The sequence below is a fragment of the Lutjanus erythropterus genome, chromosome 7, assembly GCF_056507025.1.
Source record: "Lutjanus erythropterus isolate fLutEry1 chromosome 7, fLutEry1.hap2, whole genome shotgun sequence".
Taxonomy (NCBI): domain Eukaryota; kingdom Metazoa; phylum Chordata; class Actinopteri; order Lutjaniformes; family Lutjanidae; genus Lutjanus; species Lutjanus erythropterus.
This window is the reverse complement of record NC_139323.1, coordinates 8,136,798-8,159,100: the sequence shown is the minus strand read 5'-3', so window position 1 is coordinate 8,159,100 and position 22,303 is coordinate 8,136,798. Positions and strand designations below refer to the sequence as shown.

The 22,303-nt window shown below is 38.2% G+C and overlaps 1 protein-coding gene and 1 long non-coding RNA gene across 2 annotated transcripts; one reads left to right on the top strand and one right to left on the bottom strand.

Annotated features, from left to right (window-relative positions):
* Positions 1-2,297: 2,297 nt before the first annotated feature.
* LOC146323528 (uncharacterized) lies at positions 2,298-9,603 on the bottom strand. Its single transcript, XR_014771176.1, has 3 exons — positions 9,354-9,603; positions 2,861-2,929; positions 2,298-2,741 (listed from the first exon to the last, which is right to left on the bottom strand). It is a non-coding gene; the product is annotated as an uncharacterized LOC146323528 (long non-coding RNA).
* A 2,058-nt stretch (positions 9,604-11,661) lies between these two features.
* Positions 11,662-13,699, top strand: sox14 (SRY-box transcription factor 14). Its single transcript, XM_084722517.1, has one exon. It carries the CDS (start codon positions 12,159-12,161, stop codon positions 12,873-12,875), a length of 717 nt encoding a protein of 238 aa, XP_084578643.1. The 5' UTR covers positions 11,662-12,158; the 3' UTR covers positions 12,876-13,699.
* Positions 13,700-22,303: the final 8,604 nt, after the last annotated feature.

Below are 22,303 nucleotides of genomic sequence, written 5' to 3'. Positions count from 1 at the left end.
TTGCCCGGGGAGGCCCTTTGTGCATCATGGTAATAGAGAACAAAGAAGGCCAAAACCTTATGCTATTAAAATAGATTCACCAAAACCAATTGTAGTATATTAGCTTGGAAATGACACAGAGGAACTGACGAGGGTTTTTAGTGGCAGATGGAGTTTCCCCATACCATGAAATTTGTATACTTGGCTACTAAGAAAACAATTCTTGCTGGTACGTTGAACAGCCTTCCTGTTTTCACTGAGCAAGTGACACTGGCAGAGTGAGAGAGTGTGAAGCCTCTTTAATTGCCTTCGGTCACCCACAACGTTGAACCGGAGCGCCACGCAGCTTAGCAAAGGAACCGGGCAGAGGGCCTGATAGATATTTTATCGCCCAAGTTAACGGTTAATGAATTCCCAAAGTGAAATCTGTCACTTCAAAAATAAAGAGGAAGGCAAATTAAAGGGAGATAGAGAGAGACAGGGGAAGAAAGGGACTGGAGAGGGTGACACAGTTTTAAAATGCCCTATCTTTTGGCCATCCCCGGTTTTTCAATGGAATAAAGAAAACTCAGCGTCTTTCTTCTCCTCTTTTCTTCCCCCCACTTCTTTTTTTCTCCCTCCCATCCTCCTATCTCTCACTCCGCTTTTCTCTGAAAAAATTCTCATGAATGATTTATATGTGTCTTGTTATCAGCAACGATTTCCATAGACCCCAACGCATTCACCAAGACATTTGTGGCGTAATTGTTAATTTTAATGCCATAATGGCTTCAGATGGGAGCTCTGATTAGACATTTATTACACAATTAAATGAAACATACTCAAGAATCACAAAAGCCTTCCGTAATTATTTCAGGCCATTAATAAAATGGGCATTAAATTATATTGGACACAAAAGAGAAGTGAAATAGATTTCCATTAGAGCAATAGAGGCAGAGAGGGGTAATAGATCCTGCCTGAATTCACTCTGAAATTAATTGTTGCCCAGCCTATTTCCACACACAGTGGAATAAATGAATGAGAAAAGAGAGGAAGAGAAGAACGAGTTGGTGGCCGTGAGAGTGAGGGGAGGGGGTTACATTAAGAGCCTCTGATAAAAACCTTTTGTTTGACGTACTACAATGGACCCTCAATTCAAGAGAGAGAGGGAGAGTCAGACCAATTTCAATCTTAGTCCACCCCTCCAGAGTTCTGAGTCGAGGTTATATCCTCTTTTCAAGTTTGGTTTGCTTTTGAATAAACAGCTATCAAAGATCTACCTGCGAATGCATATATCTAAATGTGACACTTATTAGAAAGCAAAGCATGGGTCAAAGGCAACTGCTATGTAAAAAGAAAAAAAGAAGAAGAAACTTGGAACAAATGCTCATAACAGGAAATCAATCTTTTCTTTCATTAATAAATGACCTGTCGGCTCCAAAGCGGATTCTTTTGACTCTTTGACAGCAAGTCACCTTCCAGCTTTAACACGATGGAGGTCGAGCTCGATAGAAATAATAGCTGTGATTCAATCAAAACCTTTATCTTTCAGGAAAAGGTCAGGGAAGTAGAGCTTTTCCTTGAAATAATTGAATTATGATCATTGTACACTCTAAAAAGAAATTCAGGAGACCTATTCCTGGCACTTAATTAAAGGAATGGTTGCAAGATAAAATGTATTGTTTATTGATTTACATAAACCTTTCAATTTTCAAACATTATGTGGATGAGTTGTGTTGCCGTAATAATTAAGTATCACATCAACTTAATATTGTGTTTAATTTCAACTCAGATTTCTACGAGAATTGATTTAAGACTAAATTCAAGTTGAAGTAACTTAGTTTTCTCCACCTTGAGTTCAGGATTTCATTTCCCCTCCTCCGACCTGTTAGATTACCTGAGAAAATCTAATTTGAGCAATTTAATTTTTCTAAATAGTTGTCAGGTTAAAAATTTGTGTTCACAATTATGGTGATTAAGTACAAAAGACTTAAAGATGAGGAGAACCTAATTCCCCTGACTCCATGTAGGTTTTTGGTTGAACTTAATTTCATTAGAAGTTGTCAGAATTCAGAAAGATTGATGCAAATCATTCCAAATAATTGCTTTTTTTTAGCTAAAAATTCTGTTGCATGTACACTAGTGCACATTATACACTGTACACTACTAGAAAATGAATATTAGTGATGTCACTGTTTATAACAAACAAATGAAAAAGTTTAACAAAGGCATTCCTGTGATAATCTTTTGACATTTCTGTAAAGTCTCTGAAATGTAATGTGAAGTCAAGAAAAAAAGAGCACTTACAATGGACAAATTAACAGAATTTATTTCCCCCATCTCTCAACAGTAAGATTACGACAGTTAAAACACATCAAAGCCCAACGTATGGCAAAGACTTTCTGAAACCATTTCCAATGGGAACTCTAAATTGAACTGTCTTTTGAACTAGCGCTCTCTTGAGATCTTCTGTAAAAGTGTAAAAAGAAATGGAAACTGATATCTCACAAGGCTAGAACAGATCATTCAACAGAAATTAATTAATCATTCACTGATACAGATTTGTAGAATTGTATTTTTTTTCTCTCTCTCCATCAGTCTGTCTGGCTTCAAAAGCTTCTACATTCTTTAACGGCCTATTTTTTTAATATATTTTTTTTTCCATTATTTCACCCTTGACTTGTTTTTGATTTGTACAATACCTACAGTCCAGCTCGGATTTCACAAGCAGCTGCTTGTCCAATAAAAGGTTTTTTTCCACTTCGTTATTCAGGATGCAAATTCTGTAAACAAAACAGGGAGAAAAGGCACAAGAGGGAGTTGATTGATATGTGTAATCCTGAGACATTAAAGAGAAGCTCTGTGGAATATTGATTTTCAGTTTCAGTTTTGAATTCATCACCTGACTCACGAGAGCTTCGCACCATATCTTGAGGTTCAGGTCTCAGACTCAGTGGAGCCACTGGCAGCCCTATGATGAGAGATTAAAACAAAACAGGTTGTATAAAAGAGGACTGTTCACAACGTTAAATGAATCTATCTAAGTACCTATCCAGATATACAGTATTTTGATTTTACTTAACTTTACATTTTCACATGACCACCAAGATGTGGTTTTCCAGCAAATCCCACATTTGTTTCACCCCTGGGTGTCCACACTGTAATAAAACCACCAAATCCAATTAATCAAAACATTATATTTCACAATGTTCCGTGTTGTATTTGTTAAAAAAATTATTTTTCCAATAATTAAAAGGAGCCGACAGAGCCTGAATGTCGATGCTGAGCACGCACTCCAGCAGACAAATTACGTCCACTGATGAGATATAGCTTCAGGCTATAATGAGAGGTAATGAGTGGGTATAAATGTGTCATAGGTGTTATCATGGATGTTTTACTTAAAAAGAACAGCAGTTATTTAATTGGAGAATTTCCCCAAATGCAGAATGCAGTATAAAGGTGAATAACATCACAGTAGTGATTTGGAAATTGGCTGTTGTTGTGTGAGTCGTGTACATCATCAGTGTTGTGTTTGGAAAGGAATATTACCACAAGCTTTGTATGGTATTAAGAAAACAGAACTTCATCAAAATCAAGTTTTTCATTTCATGAGTTAAAACAGAGTTATGCATAAATAAAATAAACTTAATTAAATTTAAATCAACACAGAAAGTGAGCCCAGTTTTGTGTTGAGTAATTAACACAAAACTTGACTCATCTTGTAATCAGGATTTTGAGAGTCTTCGTTAATTCAAATTAGTAAGAGCTCCTTCTTTCCCCTCAGGGCAAGGCCTTTCCTTACTCTTGGTCTTTCTCGCTGTGTTTTTTTCTTTGCCAGGATTCTGTGCCTGCCACCACAAAAAACGACCATGTGCCAGAGCCAGATGAGGTCTCTGGCTTTGACAGTTTTGTTGATAATCCTTGAACCCACAGACCTCTCATTTTCTTGGCACAGTAATGACAGGAACCTGTCTCCTAAGGACGCCATGTGTCTTCCAAGCATGTCCATCAGGTCCTTAGGATGACTCCAGTGGAAGTTGGCAGGTGTGGAAGCAACTAATTAAAAATATTTAATGACTGTAATTACATAGTAGTTGTAGTTTTTTTGTACATGTTCTTTTATAAGTACATTTTCAAGTCTGTACTTATCTTTACTAAAGTATGTATTACAAAATGTAATCAACTTAGTTACTTTTAAAGTCATAGTTGAGTACTGAGTTCAGTTTGAATTTATATCCAAACCTTTCATCTGCTTTTTTGTAGCCAGTGAGGCTATCTGATCACAAATGGGCCAATGAAAACCATGACATACGGATGAAAAACACCCCAAAATACTGCAGCAAGGATGGGTTTGGCAACAAGTTCATAAGGACAATTTGTCAGCATCTGATACTGAAGCGAACGATACCCTTTAGTGACTGTATCTGACGCGGCCAGGAAGCCTTTTTAACCTGTAATAAACGCTGCAAGCAGTCATTTGGTCTTGAACCACGTTTCACTGAAACGAATTGAAAGTCAAATGGGAAAAGTTGCATGACTTACACAGCTAAAAATGTTTTGGTTTCACACAGGACTCTAACCCTGGTCTCCTGGGGTTGACAGTTGACCGTGTTGGTGGGCTCATAGGTGATGAAGCGAGGTAGTGTTGGCTTGGGAATTGAGGTGTTGCAACTGATGTTAAGTAAAGCATCTCAACAAGACCATGGCAAAATTTCATTTGCTGACCTGCCGAAAATCTGGAGGAGCTTGGGTGCAGCGCTCTACCTTCAGCTGTTAACCATGATGTACTGAAGGCCTGCTGACTACAATGGCACTGCTGTTATTCTCAAGTATCACAGCACCATTGACAAGAGCTTTTTCCAAGCCTGACTGACAAAGCAGTGTCACATATCTATGTCTTTCTCCCGGTTGGGGAAGAGAGGTGGATGGTAACCAAGGAAAACTGGGAAGACCCCATGTAGGAACACAGAAGGAGAATGTAAGAGAACTCAGATTATTGTTGAGGAATGCTCCTAGACTTGTCTGCTCCAACAGTTAGCAGAAGTCTTCATAGACCTGTCATGTATTGCACATGTTATCCTACAGAAGATGGTGCAATTAGAAGATGTGATTGATCATAGGATGGGCTGGTTAATTGGCAGAAGAAAGTTAAGGATGCAGAACACAGTAAGTAGTCTTAGAGGAGATGATGATGTTGCTATCTTCCAGATGGCAGAAAAGGAGTGAGCATGTCAGCGGAGATATGGGACCATCTTGGTTCCACATCAGACAGAGGCTGATGAAGTTTTGACATTTGTCTGTCGAATACTGGAGGAGGAGTTGGCCCATTGAAGGACCTGAGCTTGTACAGTTGTAGGTGATTTGGGTGAACATGTCAGGTTTCAGGTTCAAGTGGTTTGCCGATAGTTGTCTTTAATGTCTGGATGAAGGCTGGGTTCCTATGCCAGCCAGTGCTTCCAGTCTTCCAGGGCCACATGCATAGTCTGTAGCTCCCAGTGGCTGATGTTATCGTCTTGTTCAGCAGATTTGAGGGAAGGAAGCAAGGCAGTGATGGACCTTGAGAGGCTGTTTGCAAAGGAGGAACCCCAATTCTACCTCCAAACCAAAGACTGAAGCATTGAACCAATGAGGAAGCACAGTGACAAATGACATGCTCTGTCTGCAGGTCCAAGATATGCTGAGTCATCACAGGGTGTGGCAACGGAGCAAAACCACAAGTAAGACATCATGTGGCAGACTCAAACAACATATTAACATCTGTGTTGATTAGGGTGTGCACATAATCACTGACTATGGTTTGGTCAAAAAGAAAAAGAGAATTCATCAAGTTAGCTGTAAAAATGTTCTTGCTCTACAGGCTGTCTTTCTCTCACTCATTCAGTCCATTAAATTAGCAAAATAAAATGACAAAAAGTTGCCTCTCTAAAATGAACTCAGTCAATCATTGTTAGCTGATATATTTGTCCAGTCTCCCGCCCAGACCAGAGAGACATAGAAGTTATGTCTCTAGCCCTCAAGTCAAGCTTCTGCAATGGAGCACCCAAGACATGCTCATGTTTGCAGCTCCACTGAGTGATCATGATTTGTTGATCACTCTCAAGACATCATCAGCCAGACGCAGATGTATCCGGTCTAACATGAAAAGTCAAAGGGATGGCCCAAAAACCCACTGGAAGATTGAGTCTGTGAGGAAGAGCTGGATCTTGTTGTGTGGAATAGTTTGACAGAATAGTTTTTCTATCAGAGGTGGAAGACTATCCAACGTTTCTTACCTTGAGCAACTTGAAGTGTTTTCTGTGTCTGACAAAGTATTGTGGCTCAAGGGCACAAGTCGATCAAGCAAACCAAAGCAACAATTTTACATTGATCGGTTCATTATCTCAACACCATGGCTAAATCATTTGTTGGATATTTTTTAGGCCCCATCACTGAAGAAGCTGTTATTTGAATAGACAAAGACACACACTGTGTGCATGCCCACGGTTACTATAGAAATAGTCAACAACCTTAAGGTGTCAAATTATTGAGGGGCTTAGACAATTGCAAGAGCCAAAACTAAGATAAATAAAATGTGTTCACTCAGAAGCAGAAGCAATGAATCAATGAATCAGTGCTTAGAGTCCGACCGTTTATTGAAGTATGTCCTAACAGTAAACTTAAGCTCTGTATGACGTTATTGTAGTGCATAATTTATCTATATGTCTATAACTATTTATTGTATTTTTGTATTCAGAAATATATTTTATGTTATTGTTTAGTGGTAGTTCATATTCTCATTTATGCTCCGTTAATCTTATCTAGTGAGTCACAGTCTCATGTAAAAGGCTCAAATCCCCCTGCAAAGAAGGCCAGCTCTAAATGAGTTTTTTTTCTCTTAATGAAGGTCAGGAGAGAGTCACATCTTTCCTTTTGTGATAATTTATCCCTATCTCCTGTTATCTCTTTTGCCCCTTTAATCCTAATTGTATTGTATAATTGTGTGATGTGGACCTCGTGGTCTTTGAAGTATTGCCCCTATCCTTTCATTATTACCTGATGCCTTGAACCTTTGTTAATTTTTTTTCCTGCTCGGCTCTGTACTATCCACTAAATAAAAGCGAGAGCAGCTTAAGTGTAGTCATTTTAAAACATTTTATTCAAGTCCAATTTTACTTTCTTACTGAGAAACTAACACCACAAAGATATGATATATATGAATATTTTCTGTAACATATTCTATGTGTTGGCTGTACATCTCACATACTGCTCATTGACATTTTGATTGCCTTTCAGTGTCAGTGAATGGCGCATGTAAGTGGATCATCTGAAAACATCTACAGCAATATGTGCTGAATTTGAGTTTTAGAATTATTGCCTTGACCATGAGCACCTAGTAATGTAATGTGAAAATATAAATTATGCAGGTAGAATATTTTCAGTAAACATAGTGGAAAAACAATTGTAGTGTGTTCTGTAGCTGTTAAATGGTTCCACTTTCAAATAGAACATTTTCTTGTAGAGGAATCTGAGCTGTGTCATGTGATGGTTCTGTATCCTGATTACACCATCCTGCTCAGTGAGTGAGTGAATTACAATGAATTTTATGTTTCTCTTTAAAAGGTTTGAGTATAGATCAGAAAATTAAAAATTAACTACAAGTATCGCTGTGTCTTTGTCTGTGTGTTTGTGCACAGATTTTTGACTATTCTAAGAGTAGTTACAAGTGAAAGAAATGCACGGGAATTTGAAAATTTCAAGGGGAACTTAGTCTAGATAGTCCAGACTGCAATGTTAATAAGTTCAGTCTTTGAAAAGTCTATATAACACTGGCTAATTACTGGTACAGTCTTGCAACTGTAACTGTCCTTCAAGCAGAAGGCGGTTCAAGCACTTCTTTAACAAGGTGATCTCTGAGTTTGTTGTTGCTTTGCTTAATGTGTTTTTCTTCCCTTTTCACATATTTTGAGCCTGTACTATCTACAATATAATATTATATATATGTATATATATATAGTGTGTATATACACACCAGCATAATAGATAAAGCTATGTTAGTTTGTATATAAGGTATTGATACACTGTGAGTGTACACATAGATGCTACAGTAATGGACAGTTAATCATATTTTGACAGCATAAAAATGCGTTTATGATCATTTACGTTGCCATAATTTATTAGTTCAAGATGTGGTTAAACTGCAGCTCTTCCACACTGTGAAAACACAGACTTAAAAACATTCTTCTGGGGGGGAAAAAAAGTTAGGAAACTTGTAGACCATGTGAGTTGTCTCAGTTTCTAATATTTTATTTTTTACAGAGAACCATCACTAAATAGGATGGAAATACAATAAAAGGCATTGAAATGTCAACCCTAGCTTTTAAGAGTTTTTGAGGGAGGACGCAAGTGTGCAGTAAAGAAAACCTCTTACCGCTTCAGCACCATGGACAGTTACGGTAGGGGAGCTTACCTCAATGCTCTCCACGGGAGCCCAAGTTGGCTAATAGGCTCTCTGTGTGTCAGGCCGCTCCCCATTCACTTTTTAAGGCGAGATGGATGGACATGTGTCCTTAGATAATCCGAGTTTTGTGTGCGTGCGCGTGTATGTGTATGTGTATGTGTGTGTGTGAGAATGTGTGTGTGTGTGTGTGTGGTGGGGTGGTGTTTGTCTCGTGCGCGCGCCAGTGCGTGTCTCTGTGATTTTGAGTTATAATTGGTTAAAAGTTTCAGCAGTTATTAGTTTTAGAATTATTAATACTAACAACTCTCATTGATCCGTTGCTTTCACTCTAAAAGTATTTTCGAAGCTAAATAAATAAAAAACTGACTATATATATTAACCATATTCTTATTTTTATTTTTCTAATTTGTTTTAGCTGACTGTATGTTGTCTAAATAACATAAATTTGTTTCCAAATGCCTGAAGTTTGCAGACGGAGACAGGTTTTTAAAATCACAACTATTTTATTTATAAACTATAATTTTTACATTTTTGTTTATCTCACACGTTCGACTCTCATATGCAGTAACGATTATATTTGGGGGAAAAAAAACTGAACTGAACTGCCGATGGAAAAAAAAAATAATCATCTCAATCCTTGACAAATTAAAACCTATTGCATTTCTCATTATCCTGTTAAATTGTCGAGGGAACTTTCAGGCGTGCATTTATTAGACAATCCGTTTTTGAATAAGAAACATAGTTGACTTCTCCCTCGTGAGTAGGAGGCTCAGCCCCTAAAATAATTTCCCGTTATCTCATTCATTGATCTCCAAATGAAGCCTGAGCTGCTGGATGTATAGCAGCCTATAAACGCTACATGTCAAATTGCACACGCTGTTCGGCGAAAGATAGCATAACACAATTTAAAACTTCAAAAATAGGCTGGAATATACAGTCCGAACATGCAGTATACTACCTCACGGTTTGCTGATGAACATCACAGCCTGCCGATTGGGAGGATTTGAGGAGCTTTTTCTTTTTGCAGCCATCCGGTCGTGCGCTTGTATTGGGGGGAAAAAAAGAAAAAAAAAAAACCCCACAGACTTCGGGGGCGTCCTCAGCTGTGGGCTACATTGTTCTGCAGGTCGGGGTTAGGAGGATTTTTCTCCCAAAACGGGCATTTTTTTAACGATAATTTCAGGGTTTGTAAAGAAAGATATGATGGAAATCTTCTTGTTACAGGCAAACCGCTTGACGCATGCGTGCGCGGAGAGACGGGGAGCGGAGAGAGAGCGTGAGAAAGAGACACAGATGGTGTTAAAATATGGGAATATTAGAAGCAGAAAAATCATCTCCATTTTGTCCTATTTTGGACATCAAAAATAAATTGTCTTTGGCCTGCATAAGATATTATTTGCCTCTAATTATGTAGGACAATAGCTATATAATAGTACTGGAAATATATGACCCATCAATATATAAAGTCAGGATGTTTGTGTTTATATTAGTATTTAATTTTATTTATTTATTTATTTATTTATTTATTTATCCTTTTATTAATGTAGGCTATTTGTCATAGCATGTTTGAGATATTAACATGTCAGTGTGATGTGGTGACATGTTCAATAAACTAAAATCATCTTTGAAGTGGTGCGTGTGGCCTATTTTGTGACACAGAGAGAGAAAGATGGGAGGATAATTGCAATAGGATGTGGTCCACACAACATCCGCGTGTGTGGGTCGCCTACGTGTGCGCGCATATATATTTATATATATATAGAGAAAGAGCTATATTGGCCGGAGACAACCTTAAATAAATGTACTTAGCGGTGTAACTAACTAGAGACGACTCTCAGGATTGTATCTGCAATCACAGCGTTTTGACGGTGATGTGAAAAAAATCAGCTGTCTTGCGTTTGGTTTAATAATCACAGCTGAGGGAATCATATATCAAGCACATTAGCCCGAGGGCTATTAGGCAATGGTCCTCATTGAAATTTGCATTTTAAAACGATCACTCCGCGCCTCCTTAAAACCACACTGTCAAATTGATGTGAGCTAATGCAACAATTATAGGCTCACAATGATGCTTTTCTAAACGTTTACAGTTGATGTAATATTTTCTTGCTGTTTGTAATTCTGTCACAACACACTTCAGCTTTCCATAGGGTCGATATCCATGGCACGCACGGGCTTAAATTGTGCGCGCGCGCGTGTGCGTTTGGCAGGCCTTTTTTCTGCTATAAAGAAAATGCTAGTTTTGCTATTAATTGGGCTTAAATGTTCAGAAAACGTTACACTTATTGCAACATTGAAGCTGAGTTTGACAGGTTTTATCCTCTTAGCTTAACCCGTTCACATTATGGGTTTTGTGACCACTCTGCAGCTGGAGGACAGGGGTTAAAGCCCTGCCGAAGTGTCCTTGAGCAGGATGACGAAGCCTGTCAGGTAGAGAGCGGCCGCCATGTTTGTTTTTGATATCCAAGGAAGGAAATGAGATTATCTTTTAAACAATTTTTCTGTAAATTATTATTATTATTATTATTATTATTATTATTATTATTATTATTATTATTATTATTATCATTATTATTATTATTATGTTGTTGTGGAAATATCTCATTATTTATTTATTATTATTTATTTTCTTTTTCACTTAAAAATTTTTGATATTGATCTATATATGATGCATATGTTATGGTATGTTATTTGTTATAATATACAAATATATATATTACACAATAATATGTTTGCAGCTTGGAGAACAAAGTAAGCTACGTGCATGGATGAGATAAGTCAATAAATAAAAAAGTCTTTTTTTTTTTTTTTTTTTTTTAAATAGAACCAAATAACAACTCTATTAAGGCCTATCTATATGTGTTTTGGCGACAAACAATAAAAGTGCTCCCCTATATTTCTGTGTAAAGCTGTACCTACAGTAAATTGGTTGCATGGTATAGTCACCTCTCTGGATTGAAGTCAGGTTTTAACTGAAAAAGAGGTTGAAGGTCCATGTTTGTTGCGATTCATTACATTAAATGGAATCAGGGAGGGATCCTGAGTATTACCCCCTCCACACACAACTCCACACACACATACACACACACACGCACACACACCCCTCTTTCCTTATTTTTTTTTTTCTTCTACTACCACCCGGTCTTTGTTTATGTTGTAATGTACATATATTTTTCGTGAAGGTATTATAATAGCCGGTCTTGGTGCTGATTGGGCGCTCAGGTTGGTGAGTGAACGCCCTGCAGATTATGTCAGATTGCGTGCAGAAACCAAACCAGCCCAGCCTTTGAACTTCACCGCTTTTGGCTCGTATTCACGCTCTTCCGCTCATTTCCAAGCCAGGTGCTTGACGACAAACCTCAGAGAGAGAGAGAGGGAGAGTGTGTCGCAGAAAAAAATAACACTTTTACGACTCCTGCAAACTGACTGCGGAACATTGCTTTCACCTTTGAGGATTTTTTTACGTGTGTGTGCATCTTGCATGTATTTTTGTTCCTGTATTGCCTGCCGCAGGTCTGAAAGAGAGTTGTAACTGGACTTGAACGAGCGCGCATCAGTGTTTTAACTCGGGAAAAGCAAACCGGGCTCTGGATTTTTATTTTATTCTCTTTTATTTTTGCTGCTTTCCAGACTCTGAACATCCCAGACGTGGCATGACTGGTATCTGGCATCTAGACAGGTGAATAGTTTCCCTTCCTTCCTTCCTTCCGATAAGAACTTTTCCTCGTCATTAACATTGGGGATAAAAGCACACTTTTTCAAGATGTCAAAGCCCGCTGATCATATCAAGAGACCCATGAACGCGTTCATGGTTTGGTCCCGGGGCCAAAGGAGGAAAATGGCACAGGAGAACCCCAAAATGCACAACTCGGAGATCAGCAAAAGACTGGGAGCCGAGTGGAAGCTGCTTTCCGAGTCTGAGAAGAGACCTTACATTGACGAGGCCAAGAGGCTGCGGGCTCAACACATGAAGGAGCACCCCGACTACAAGTACAGACCCAGGCGCAAGCCCAAAAACCTGCTCAAGAAGGACAGGTACGTTTTCCCTTTGCCTTACCTCGGGGACACCGATCACTTGAAGGGACTTCCCGTGTCGGCCGCGGACTCTCTTTTGGGCCCCTCGGAGAAAGCCAGAGCGTTTCTGCCGCCGACGTCCGCCCCTTACTCCTTCCTCGACCCGAGCCAGTTCAGCTCCAGCGCCATCCAGAAGATGACAGAGATGCCCCACACGTTGAGCACCAGCACTTTGCCGTACGCGTCCTCGTTGGGATACCAGAACGGCGCGTTCGGCACCCTTGGGTGCCCCAGTCAGCACACCCACACCCACCCGTCGCCCACAAACCCGGGCTATGTCGTCCCGTGTAACTGCACAGCCTGGTCAGCGTCAAGTTTACAGCCCCCGGTGGCCTACATACTTTTTCCAGGTATGACCAAGACTGGGATAGACCCATATTCATCCGCACATGCCACTGCCATGTAACCCTCAAGACTCTTTTCTTTTTTATTCTCTTGAATACTGAAATGCATGTAAATATATTATGGACAGCGCGCCCCATTAAAAAGGCATGAACAGTATTAACTGCCTTGGACTTGTTATGGCAAAAAAGAAAACAACAAACTTTTCCAGAAATCCAACAAGTTCCTGACTTGAGCAAAAGGAGCTGGGATTTGGTGTAAAGGACGGTGCCCTGTGAACTGTAAGAAATGTAAATGTTATAACGTTTATGGCAACCAGAAAAGGAGGCCTTTAACTTTATTTATTGTGTACATTTCAATGCTGATATGCTGATTTGTGTTGATTGTTGATAGGGTACTCTTTTATTTTGAAAAATTGGCTTGCACAATTAGCATTCTTATTTCCTGTATAGGCCTAAGTAGTCTACATTTTGGCACTCGTAATTTTATGATGTTCTGGATAGGGTCAAAATCAGGACCTATAGGCTGGATTATATACGGGTCATATTGTTTATATTTATCAAAAACTTGGCACATAAAACTAGACGGTCTATTTAAGATGACAAAAAGAAAAAGCATCATTTACATCCAAATGTTTTATTTTGCATTTTTCCTGTGGTTCAGTGCTAATATCTAGTCACACGCGTCATTTATTTTTTTGTTTTTGTTTTTTGAGGATAACTTCTATTTGAATTCAAGGAGTTATATGTGTATTATCATCTAAGATGGTAATTTAAAATCTGTCATGTTATGGAAAGGATAATGTATCTAGAAGGTTGATACCTCCTGCTCTTTGTTCAATTGCTGAACAAAGGCATTTCGAATAAAGACAATCTGTCTTCAACGCTATCAATTTTCCTGTATTTGTAGGTTATTATTGGGTACGTGAGATGGCAAAGATAGAGAAATATGGTGCTGCGGGGAAGTTAAACCTGCCACAATAAAGGCCTAATAAATACATTTTAAATGTTAAGAACATACAAAAAATAGAATAATCATGCCTTTTAATAAATGCTTTTAATCAGAAATAATAATTCATTTAAAAGCGAATTTTTAATTTAAAAAAATGTGAACATTTCCAAATAGACCCAACTTGACCCCAAACTGATCAATACTCCTGATAGGCTAAAGACTGAACATTAACAAACTCGCCTTGCAGTAGAACAATAACATCAAAATCAATCCTCTTTTACTAAATCGATCCTTCCTCTCGTTGTAGCTGTCAAACTCCTCCACTCTGCTCCTCATTTCCTCCAACAAGGCTTACAACAGACTAATTGCCTCTGCATTTGGCTGCTGCTGTTTTTTTTTTTGTTTTTTTTTAAACAGTCTGAAACAGGTTTCAGACATGTTCGGCGCGGTGAAGGTGTTTTTGTGACACTGGGATGAACCGGTTGTGATCTTTTGATGTTTGACAGTTCAGGAGAGGCCTCCCTGGAGGGATTCCGCCCGTCCGACTTGTCTGACTGCTTAATCACTTCAAGGAGGGAGTCTTCTTCTTCTTCTTAATTATAGGTTGAACTAATGGAACAAACTGAATGAGATGTGGGGTGATTTCTTTTTCTTTTTTTTCCCCCTCTCTTGTAACTCACTGGCTGTAGAGCAAAGCAGCCCACCACTGGGCTATTATAACAGTGCGGTTTAAATAATCTCTGCGTGTGTGTTTACTTTTCCAAAAAAAAAAAAGAAGGTGCTCCAGCCAAAACCCCGCTAAACCTATTATCACCAAGTCATTCACACTCGTTTAAACCTGTATAAACTTGCTCTGGCTCTCATTAAGACAATACTGAATGAAAACAACCCCCCATTTAACAGATTTAAATGTGAATTCAGCTTCCACTCTGTTAATGGAGAGGAGAATTTGCGCACCGCGGTGTACAGCCTATATACCCTCGTATTAGACGACTGTAGTATTAATTAAAATTTTCATTCCACATTCAAATTGTTTACTTATCTGCCAGGAACATATGCTGAGAGAAGTTAAGATTCACGATTCTGCACTATTGCCCAAGGTGCAATTCAATCCTGGGGAAGGAAGAGGAAGGGAGAGCAGGAGGAGGAGGACGGGCAGATTTTTATGACAGACTTAGTCCTTATCTAGAGCTGTAAATTAGGGTGATACTTCATTGAACCGAATGTGAAGTTTTACATCAAACCCCTAAAGCATCCTAATTCAACTTTGAAATTAGACAATTATAATTACTTTCAGGAGTAACAGCAGCAGACGTGGATATATATATATATTTTTTTTATCCAGAATGAAGGAGAATAACCTCTCTTTCTATATTAATATATGATTGTTGTTTCATTTGCTTTTAAATTTTCTGCATTTTATTACAGCTGTTTCAAGTTCTGCCGGATTCACTCACTACACCTGTAATTATCCAACTTAGTCACGCAAATTGACTGTGGTTACAACGCCCTGAAATAAATAACCCGAACGATAAACGGCATCTGAGAGGTATAATGGGAGGGGAAATTATGATTTGAAATTATAGGAGGTGGTGGGGGGATGTTTTAAATCTTCTCTTTAACTCTCTCCCCCCTTGACGTTTTTATTGGAGCACAACAGAGAGAATTCAATCTGCCTTATCTCTCCGGGACTCCTTTTCAGCGCCAGATCAGAGAAAAAGGAGAGGATAATTGTTCTTTATTTTATTTAATTTAACGCGACAGCCGGCGCTTTCAGGTCATTTATATGCTTCATTTAGTGATAAAAGTCAACGAGGAGGGGGACACCGAGTAAATCAGCCGCCTTCACTTCTTTTTTTTCTTTCCCTCCACAACACTTAAAGTCCAAAAAAAATGTAAAACAGATGAAACAAAAATAGCGGAGGGAGGGGTGGGGACAAGACATTTTTTAATTAAAAGCCATGGGTCATTTACATTATTGTCTTTTAATGTTACCCTGAAATCATCTTGAGTAAATGGAGTTTGATAAGTGGCTGTTGAGAATGTGGTTTTGTATTTAAGGCGGACTAATTTCCTAAATCAAAAGAAAATAGTCCCCTCGAGGAGAAAAAAAAATAGTATTGATGATGATGCTGATGATGATGGCTGTCATTGTTGTTGTAGAGGGGAGAAAGGGAGACCATTATATGCTAAATACAGGCTCGCTTATCAAAAGATGCATTTTGGCTTGTGTCAACGCGAGATTTGACACAAATATATATTGAGAAATTATTTTGGGGGAGGGATAAAAACTGATCTCATTTCAGCATATTAAATATTGTCTCCGAAAGACAAAAAAAAAAAAAAAAAAAAAAAAAAAAAAATCATCACTGGCTAAATCCTGGTCTATCTAAAATTGAATCTGGGATACCATTTTGACGGGAGAAAAAGTAAAACCGTACAGTTGTGTTGTTTGAAGACGCGGGGGCTTGAATTTGGGGGTCCCTGAATTCTCATTTGAAAGAAATGAAATCGTGAACGAGCTGATAAAGAAGAAAGGGAACGGATGAGCTGAGAGAAAAGGAATCATGCCACGGTTGTTTAATGCGCTGTGCCAGACGGAAAAGTGATTTACACCAAGACTTTATTCCCCCCGACACATATAAAGACACTGCATGTCTTTCTTTCTTTTTTTCTTCTTCTTATTTATCGGCCACGCACACACTCACGCACGCACGTACGTGGGCCTATATGGTCAATTCTCTTGAGTTCATCGGTTACAGAAGAATCGGCAGGATAATATTACATGCTTCACTTAGAAACACTCGCATCCATCAGGTTCACTCTCTGCACCGGCCAACGTGCGGAAAAGTTCACTCTGCACTTGTTTTAAGACTCTGAACAATTTCTTGTTATTTCTTAATAAAACTCAGTCTGAGTTTGCATGTGGAAACTTCTCTGCAGCTTCTCAGGCCTCCACATCTACAGCCTGATGTTTGCCGGGCTGCTCAAAAACAAAACATGCTGTATTACGGTGTTATACTGGAATTATACTATACTATATTACTACTGATAATATTCTCATAAGCTTTAAAAGTGCACAGATTAATCACAAGTTGTGCACACTTCTTAAATATTTAAGTAATCATTTTCCTCACATTTAAAGCAACATTTTAAAATCAAATCCCAACAAAAGGTTTTTGTTATTCCTTAATTATTTAAACAAGCAGATATATAATTTAAGATACAATATAATTTGATATCTGTGTACTCCTCACCAAGATAAAGAAGTTCTTGTCACTTTGACTTTTATTTTGTTACTTTTCATCATATTTACTTGTCTCTCATTGGAGCCAATGATTACTGATTACTTGTCAGCAAATTGACTCAGTTTCATGTTTCATCACTCAATCTAGTTTGGGTTAAACTAAAAGCCAAATAGCGTCCCTGCCTCCCCAGCAAACCTGAGCAGAAAAATCCAATGACTTTTTAATAAAATCCCACCAATTTTTGTATTATTGCTTATTTATTTATTTAGGCAGGCCTATAACTTGAGACAGATATTAAATAAAATTTAATATGTAGTCGGTGGAGAGATAAAGAATTGGTTGTCACTTTGGCTTTTATTTTGTTTGCTTTCATCATAATATTGGGGAAAAATCTTACAATCTCTCATTGAATCCAGTGGGTAACACTGATTACTGATATCAGCCTGATGTCACTCACTCTACAGAAAAAAAAAATTAGAAGTCACAAGGGACGCCCACCTCCCCAGCAAAGCTGAGCAGAAAAATCCTTCTTAATGGTTCCAACATTTAAGGACCCCTTAAAAAGAAGCAGTGTCCACTTATGACCCCGATCACATGCTGCAAACCTCACTGAGTTGTGTTCAGTTCCACCCCAGAGTGGTTTTATCTGCTCACATTGTTTTATTTGAATAGTTTTTAGAGACACAAATAGATAAAATTCAGATAAAACAGAAATCTAAAATTAAGTTTTTTGCTCTTTATTATCAAACTATCTTGCGCCCCCCTCTGATTCATCTTGTGTCCTCTTACAAGGGTCCTGTCCTCAGGTTGGGGACTGCAGTTTTAACCACATGTCCTACATGTCAGATACATTTAGAAAAGATTAACATTTTTTTCTGTGCAAAGCTAAAAGGCGCCTCATTATGCAGCCTTACTTTTTAAATGTATGGACTGTTTGAGTCTGAGAAGCTGCTGATTCAGAGCTGCTCAGCTTGTGATCACACTCTTCTTCTCCACAAGTGACCACACGCACACACACGCACACACACGCACACACACACACACACACACACACACACACACACACACACACACACACACACACACACACACACACACACACAGAGGCCACTTATCAGCCTGCTTGATTTTGTCATGCATATTTATTATGATGCATGTCCTGCTTGCTCAGACACCTTCCATACATTAATACGTGTATCATAATTTACGGTAGGTGTGGGCGTGTGACACGTCACACACATTGCATCTGTGTGTACGTACACTATACGTGTGCTTCATTTCATACAGTTTTACTTTTGAGTTATTGTCCTGTGTCTTTGTTGCTCGTGCGCTCTCTGAATTTTCATGCAGCATAAACTTCACATACATCAGCTCATGTGGATGTGTGAGGTTTTTGTTGCTCATTAATACTCCTGATGTTTATTAAGTTATCAAGGTTTTTTTTAAATACATAAGACTTCTGCTGCATTAGTTCCATTAATTTTGATAAAATGCAAAATGCTCAGCACAGATATGAGGTGTCATAAAATCACTGCGGTCAGTGATTCTTTAAAATAACTTATTGTAAGAGTTGAAGTTACAATTCTAATAAGCTTATTGTAAGTGTAAAACATTTCTTTTGCCATACTAAATACACAAATTCTGCACATATTCAGTTTGGACTCTATATTACATTTATTTCATAATGGTAAAAAAGACATTTATACTTATACTTAAGCTAATGATGACCTATACAAATGAAGATAATTAACTTTGCAGTGTTCTTTTTAAACACTTTGAAACACGCTGTAAGGGAAGGTCAAGTGAGAAAAGTGTGATACAAAACTTCACATGAACTCCAACCATTATCCATATATCTATATTCCCATATTCATAAATAAAGTTTTTTTCTTAATACATTCATTGCATTCTTTTTTTTAATTACTATTTCTGTAGTACTTTGACCTGTGGAGAGTTCCTCACTTTACATGAACGGTGATAAAGTAGCGCTATAAGTTTACTGAGCCTCTGAACAGTATGAGCTCATGTGCTCAGGTGATTCTTTAATCACAGGTTACTTCTTTAATGCAGCCATCTCTTCAACAGATCTTTACTCTTTGGAAGAACACACAAAATGACGTATCAGACCAGAATCAAACGCAACATGATGGTGCGGTGAATCCTGAATAGAAAGATGCATATAATCAGATTTGCCGAGATTCAAACTTGAGTGAATAGATCCATTTATGACCATAGACGCCATGTAAACTGTAATGTTACTTGAATTTGACCCGTTGCGCAGGGCCGCAGACACCGTTGGCAGTGCTGAGGTCATGGCCCTGGTGATTTTTCTGTGAATTTGAGGGAGTGTATTGACATGAAGAGGAGTTTAATTCTATCGTTACCCACATATTGCTCACATTCCAGCTTTTTAAAGTATAATATGTAACATTTTGCATTAAAATGCCTAAAAACAACTGGACTTATGTTATATATTTTCTTGAGTTGTGTACATTATACAATCATTATAAATACATTATATAATCAAGAAAACAAACAAAAACTTCAGGTACATATTGTCCCCATTAACCTTATAATATGTAGCATTTATGCATTAAAATGTCACTAAATGTACATACGTTATATATTTTGTTGAGTTGTACAGTTACTTGGTCCCAAATGTTCAAACCCAGAGAAATATGTAATTTTATCAAAGGTAATGGTGTCTTTGAATTGGTTGCCTCTCAATAGCATCCAGGGCAAGACAGACTTTGTCAGAGAGTGAGGAAGGAAGTCAGCGAACGTTACTAACGAAACATTAATGAAATTTTAGGGCTGTATGGATACATATTGTATTTTTGCCGATAGCCAATATGCTGATATTTTCCCACTCACTTTGGCCGATTGACAAAGCTGATACTGATATATGCACTTTTTTTTCTCCACCTACTTGCAGAGAACATCAAGTCTCGCCTGTAGTTGAATTAACATATTATTATGTCCACTGTGAGAAACCCCTAGTGGCGGAAAAAGTGGGGCTTTTTGCCTTAAATATGACTCTTTGACCAAATGAATTAAAATAAAAGGGACTTAGTTTTCGCCACCTCACCCAATGACAGAGACTATAATATATGGAAGTTTAATTTTTAAAAAGTAGATTATGAGTGTGATGCAGAGTTCGGTTGGTGTAGTCATAATTTCCTCGTTCTCTTGGGTGGGCATGATTCTGCTGAGAGAATCTGGACTCATGACGTCAGTATTTCTAAAATCTCTGCTACGGCCCTGACGTTGCCGTCATATCATAAAATAAAGGAATATATGTTTGTCACAGCTGACACTCAGGAATATTTAAGCTCAAATACCACAAGGAAGGTGAGGAATGTAAATAGAAGAAACACACCGTCTGATATCAAGTTGTCAGACACACACTTCTGAAGGGTGGATGCAGAAGCACAGACACACACACTTGCCACACACAGAACTACCTGGCTGATTTAGTGCCTTCAGCGACTCAGGTTGAGGGCAGCACTGGCAGTCCAAGCCCATGGAATCCCTTGGTAAAGAGGATGCTAATCGTAGCTTCTTGTGCCTGAGCATGTCTTCCTGGGCCAAATGAGATTAGAGGGAGTGGGATATGGCGAAGCGACGTGCGTGGGGTTCTGGAGGTGAAAGGTAAAGGCACTTATCAGGAGGGTTCCCCTCGGGGTCCTCGACGGCTGACTCAATCAAAACCCTGCACGCACTTCTCACTGGATTAGACTAATCAGGAAGGAGCAGGGGATGTATAGACCACTTATCTGAAAAAAAAACATTGGGCTCTCTTTCCCTTTGAAAAGACCCTACAGAAATGTTTGTTAATTTTATTTATTACAGGATGCTTGTCGATGTGGCAATCTTCCATGGAATCATTAAAAAGGGCTCTTCCACTCACTGAAGGCACGCACTGTTTACATGCTACAAAGATAGAGGAGCCTTTGATGTTCCAAATTTCCCCCCGTTCACTCATTGTCATTATTATTTATATATTTACTTAGATTTTTTCTTAATTTATTTTCTCCATTTGTGTTTCTCTTGCCACAACAGATCAGACTGATGGAAGGTAGTCAACATAACAAAGACCCTGAAAGGTATATGAATATTTATTACCGGGACGACTTCAGAGCCAGACAGGCCGTTAGCAGTCAAAGGAATAGTGAGAAGATAACAGCAATTTTCACACTTATGATTACCTTCAAATTAATCTCTATTTCTTGAAGGGATGTGGGATAGTTGACTAGCATATCTTTCATTTCTCGATTAAAAAAGTTATTTAATCCAAGTTTCAGCTACTTGTTTGACAAAATAATCCAAAAACAATTGTAAATTTTAATGGGAACACATGTAGAGAAGGGTAAAACACTGGGAAAAAATGATCAGGGGAATGAAAATCTCAAGTGTTTTACAACACCTCGAACTATTATTGAAGTGAGGCCTTTTCCTGCATCAGTTACCATTCTGAGTGTCTGTATTTGAAAGTGAGTTTGTGTAAATTTTGAAAGACGAAATACCAAATTCCTCCTCTTACAAGTGGAATTCATGAGCTAAAAAGCTCCTCTCTTTCTCAATTCAAAACACTCTTACTCAACTTGACTGACTGTATGACTCTTACCTACTTGTGCTACTATTAGTCTGCTTATACACTATATTTACAGTATGTACCAGTTTGGGAAATGGTCACGAAAATCAAATCTATTGATTTGTACACCAGGACACGAATTGTCAAGTTTTTTTCGGACAGTGAGTGCGACTTTCAAACTAATGAGGACGTATAACCTAGATTCTCAAACTGTGGTACGTGTAACACTGGTGATACGCAAGTTCCTGCCAGTGGTAGGCAGCAGAATATCAGAGATATTGTTTTTAAATGAAATTAATTAATTTAAGAACACAACTCTATTAAAATAGCACAACATTTCCAATGGAAATATATTAAATATGAGATCAGTGAAGTGTAATTCAAGATAAGGTTTGTCTTTTCTGTATTTTTGTTACAATATCAGCCAACAACATCATGATCATGTGTGCAGTGTGAGCATACATCATCCACAATTACCAACTGTGATGGCAAGATAATGAGCAGAGGTAAAATGAAAAGACTGAACATTATGCAATTATCGATCCAAACGGGAACCATTATGAAGAAAAGTGCAGGTCAGGAGGAGAATATTTTGGGCAGCCATGTTGAAAATGCAGTGGACCAAAGTGCTAGTGTCTAACTAAGAAGTGGCATGGTGTAAAAAGTTTTATTAACACTGATGTAGAACGTAGTATAAAG

What these genes read in the sequence shown, in the direction of transcription:
- sox14 (XM_084722517.1), top strand. Translation starts at nt 12,159, where the DNA reads ATGTCAAAGCCCGCTGATCATATCAAGAGACCCATGAACGCGTTCATG.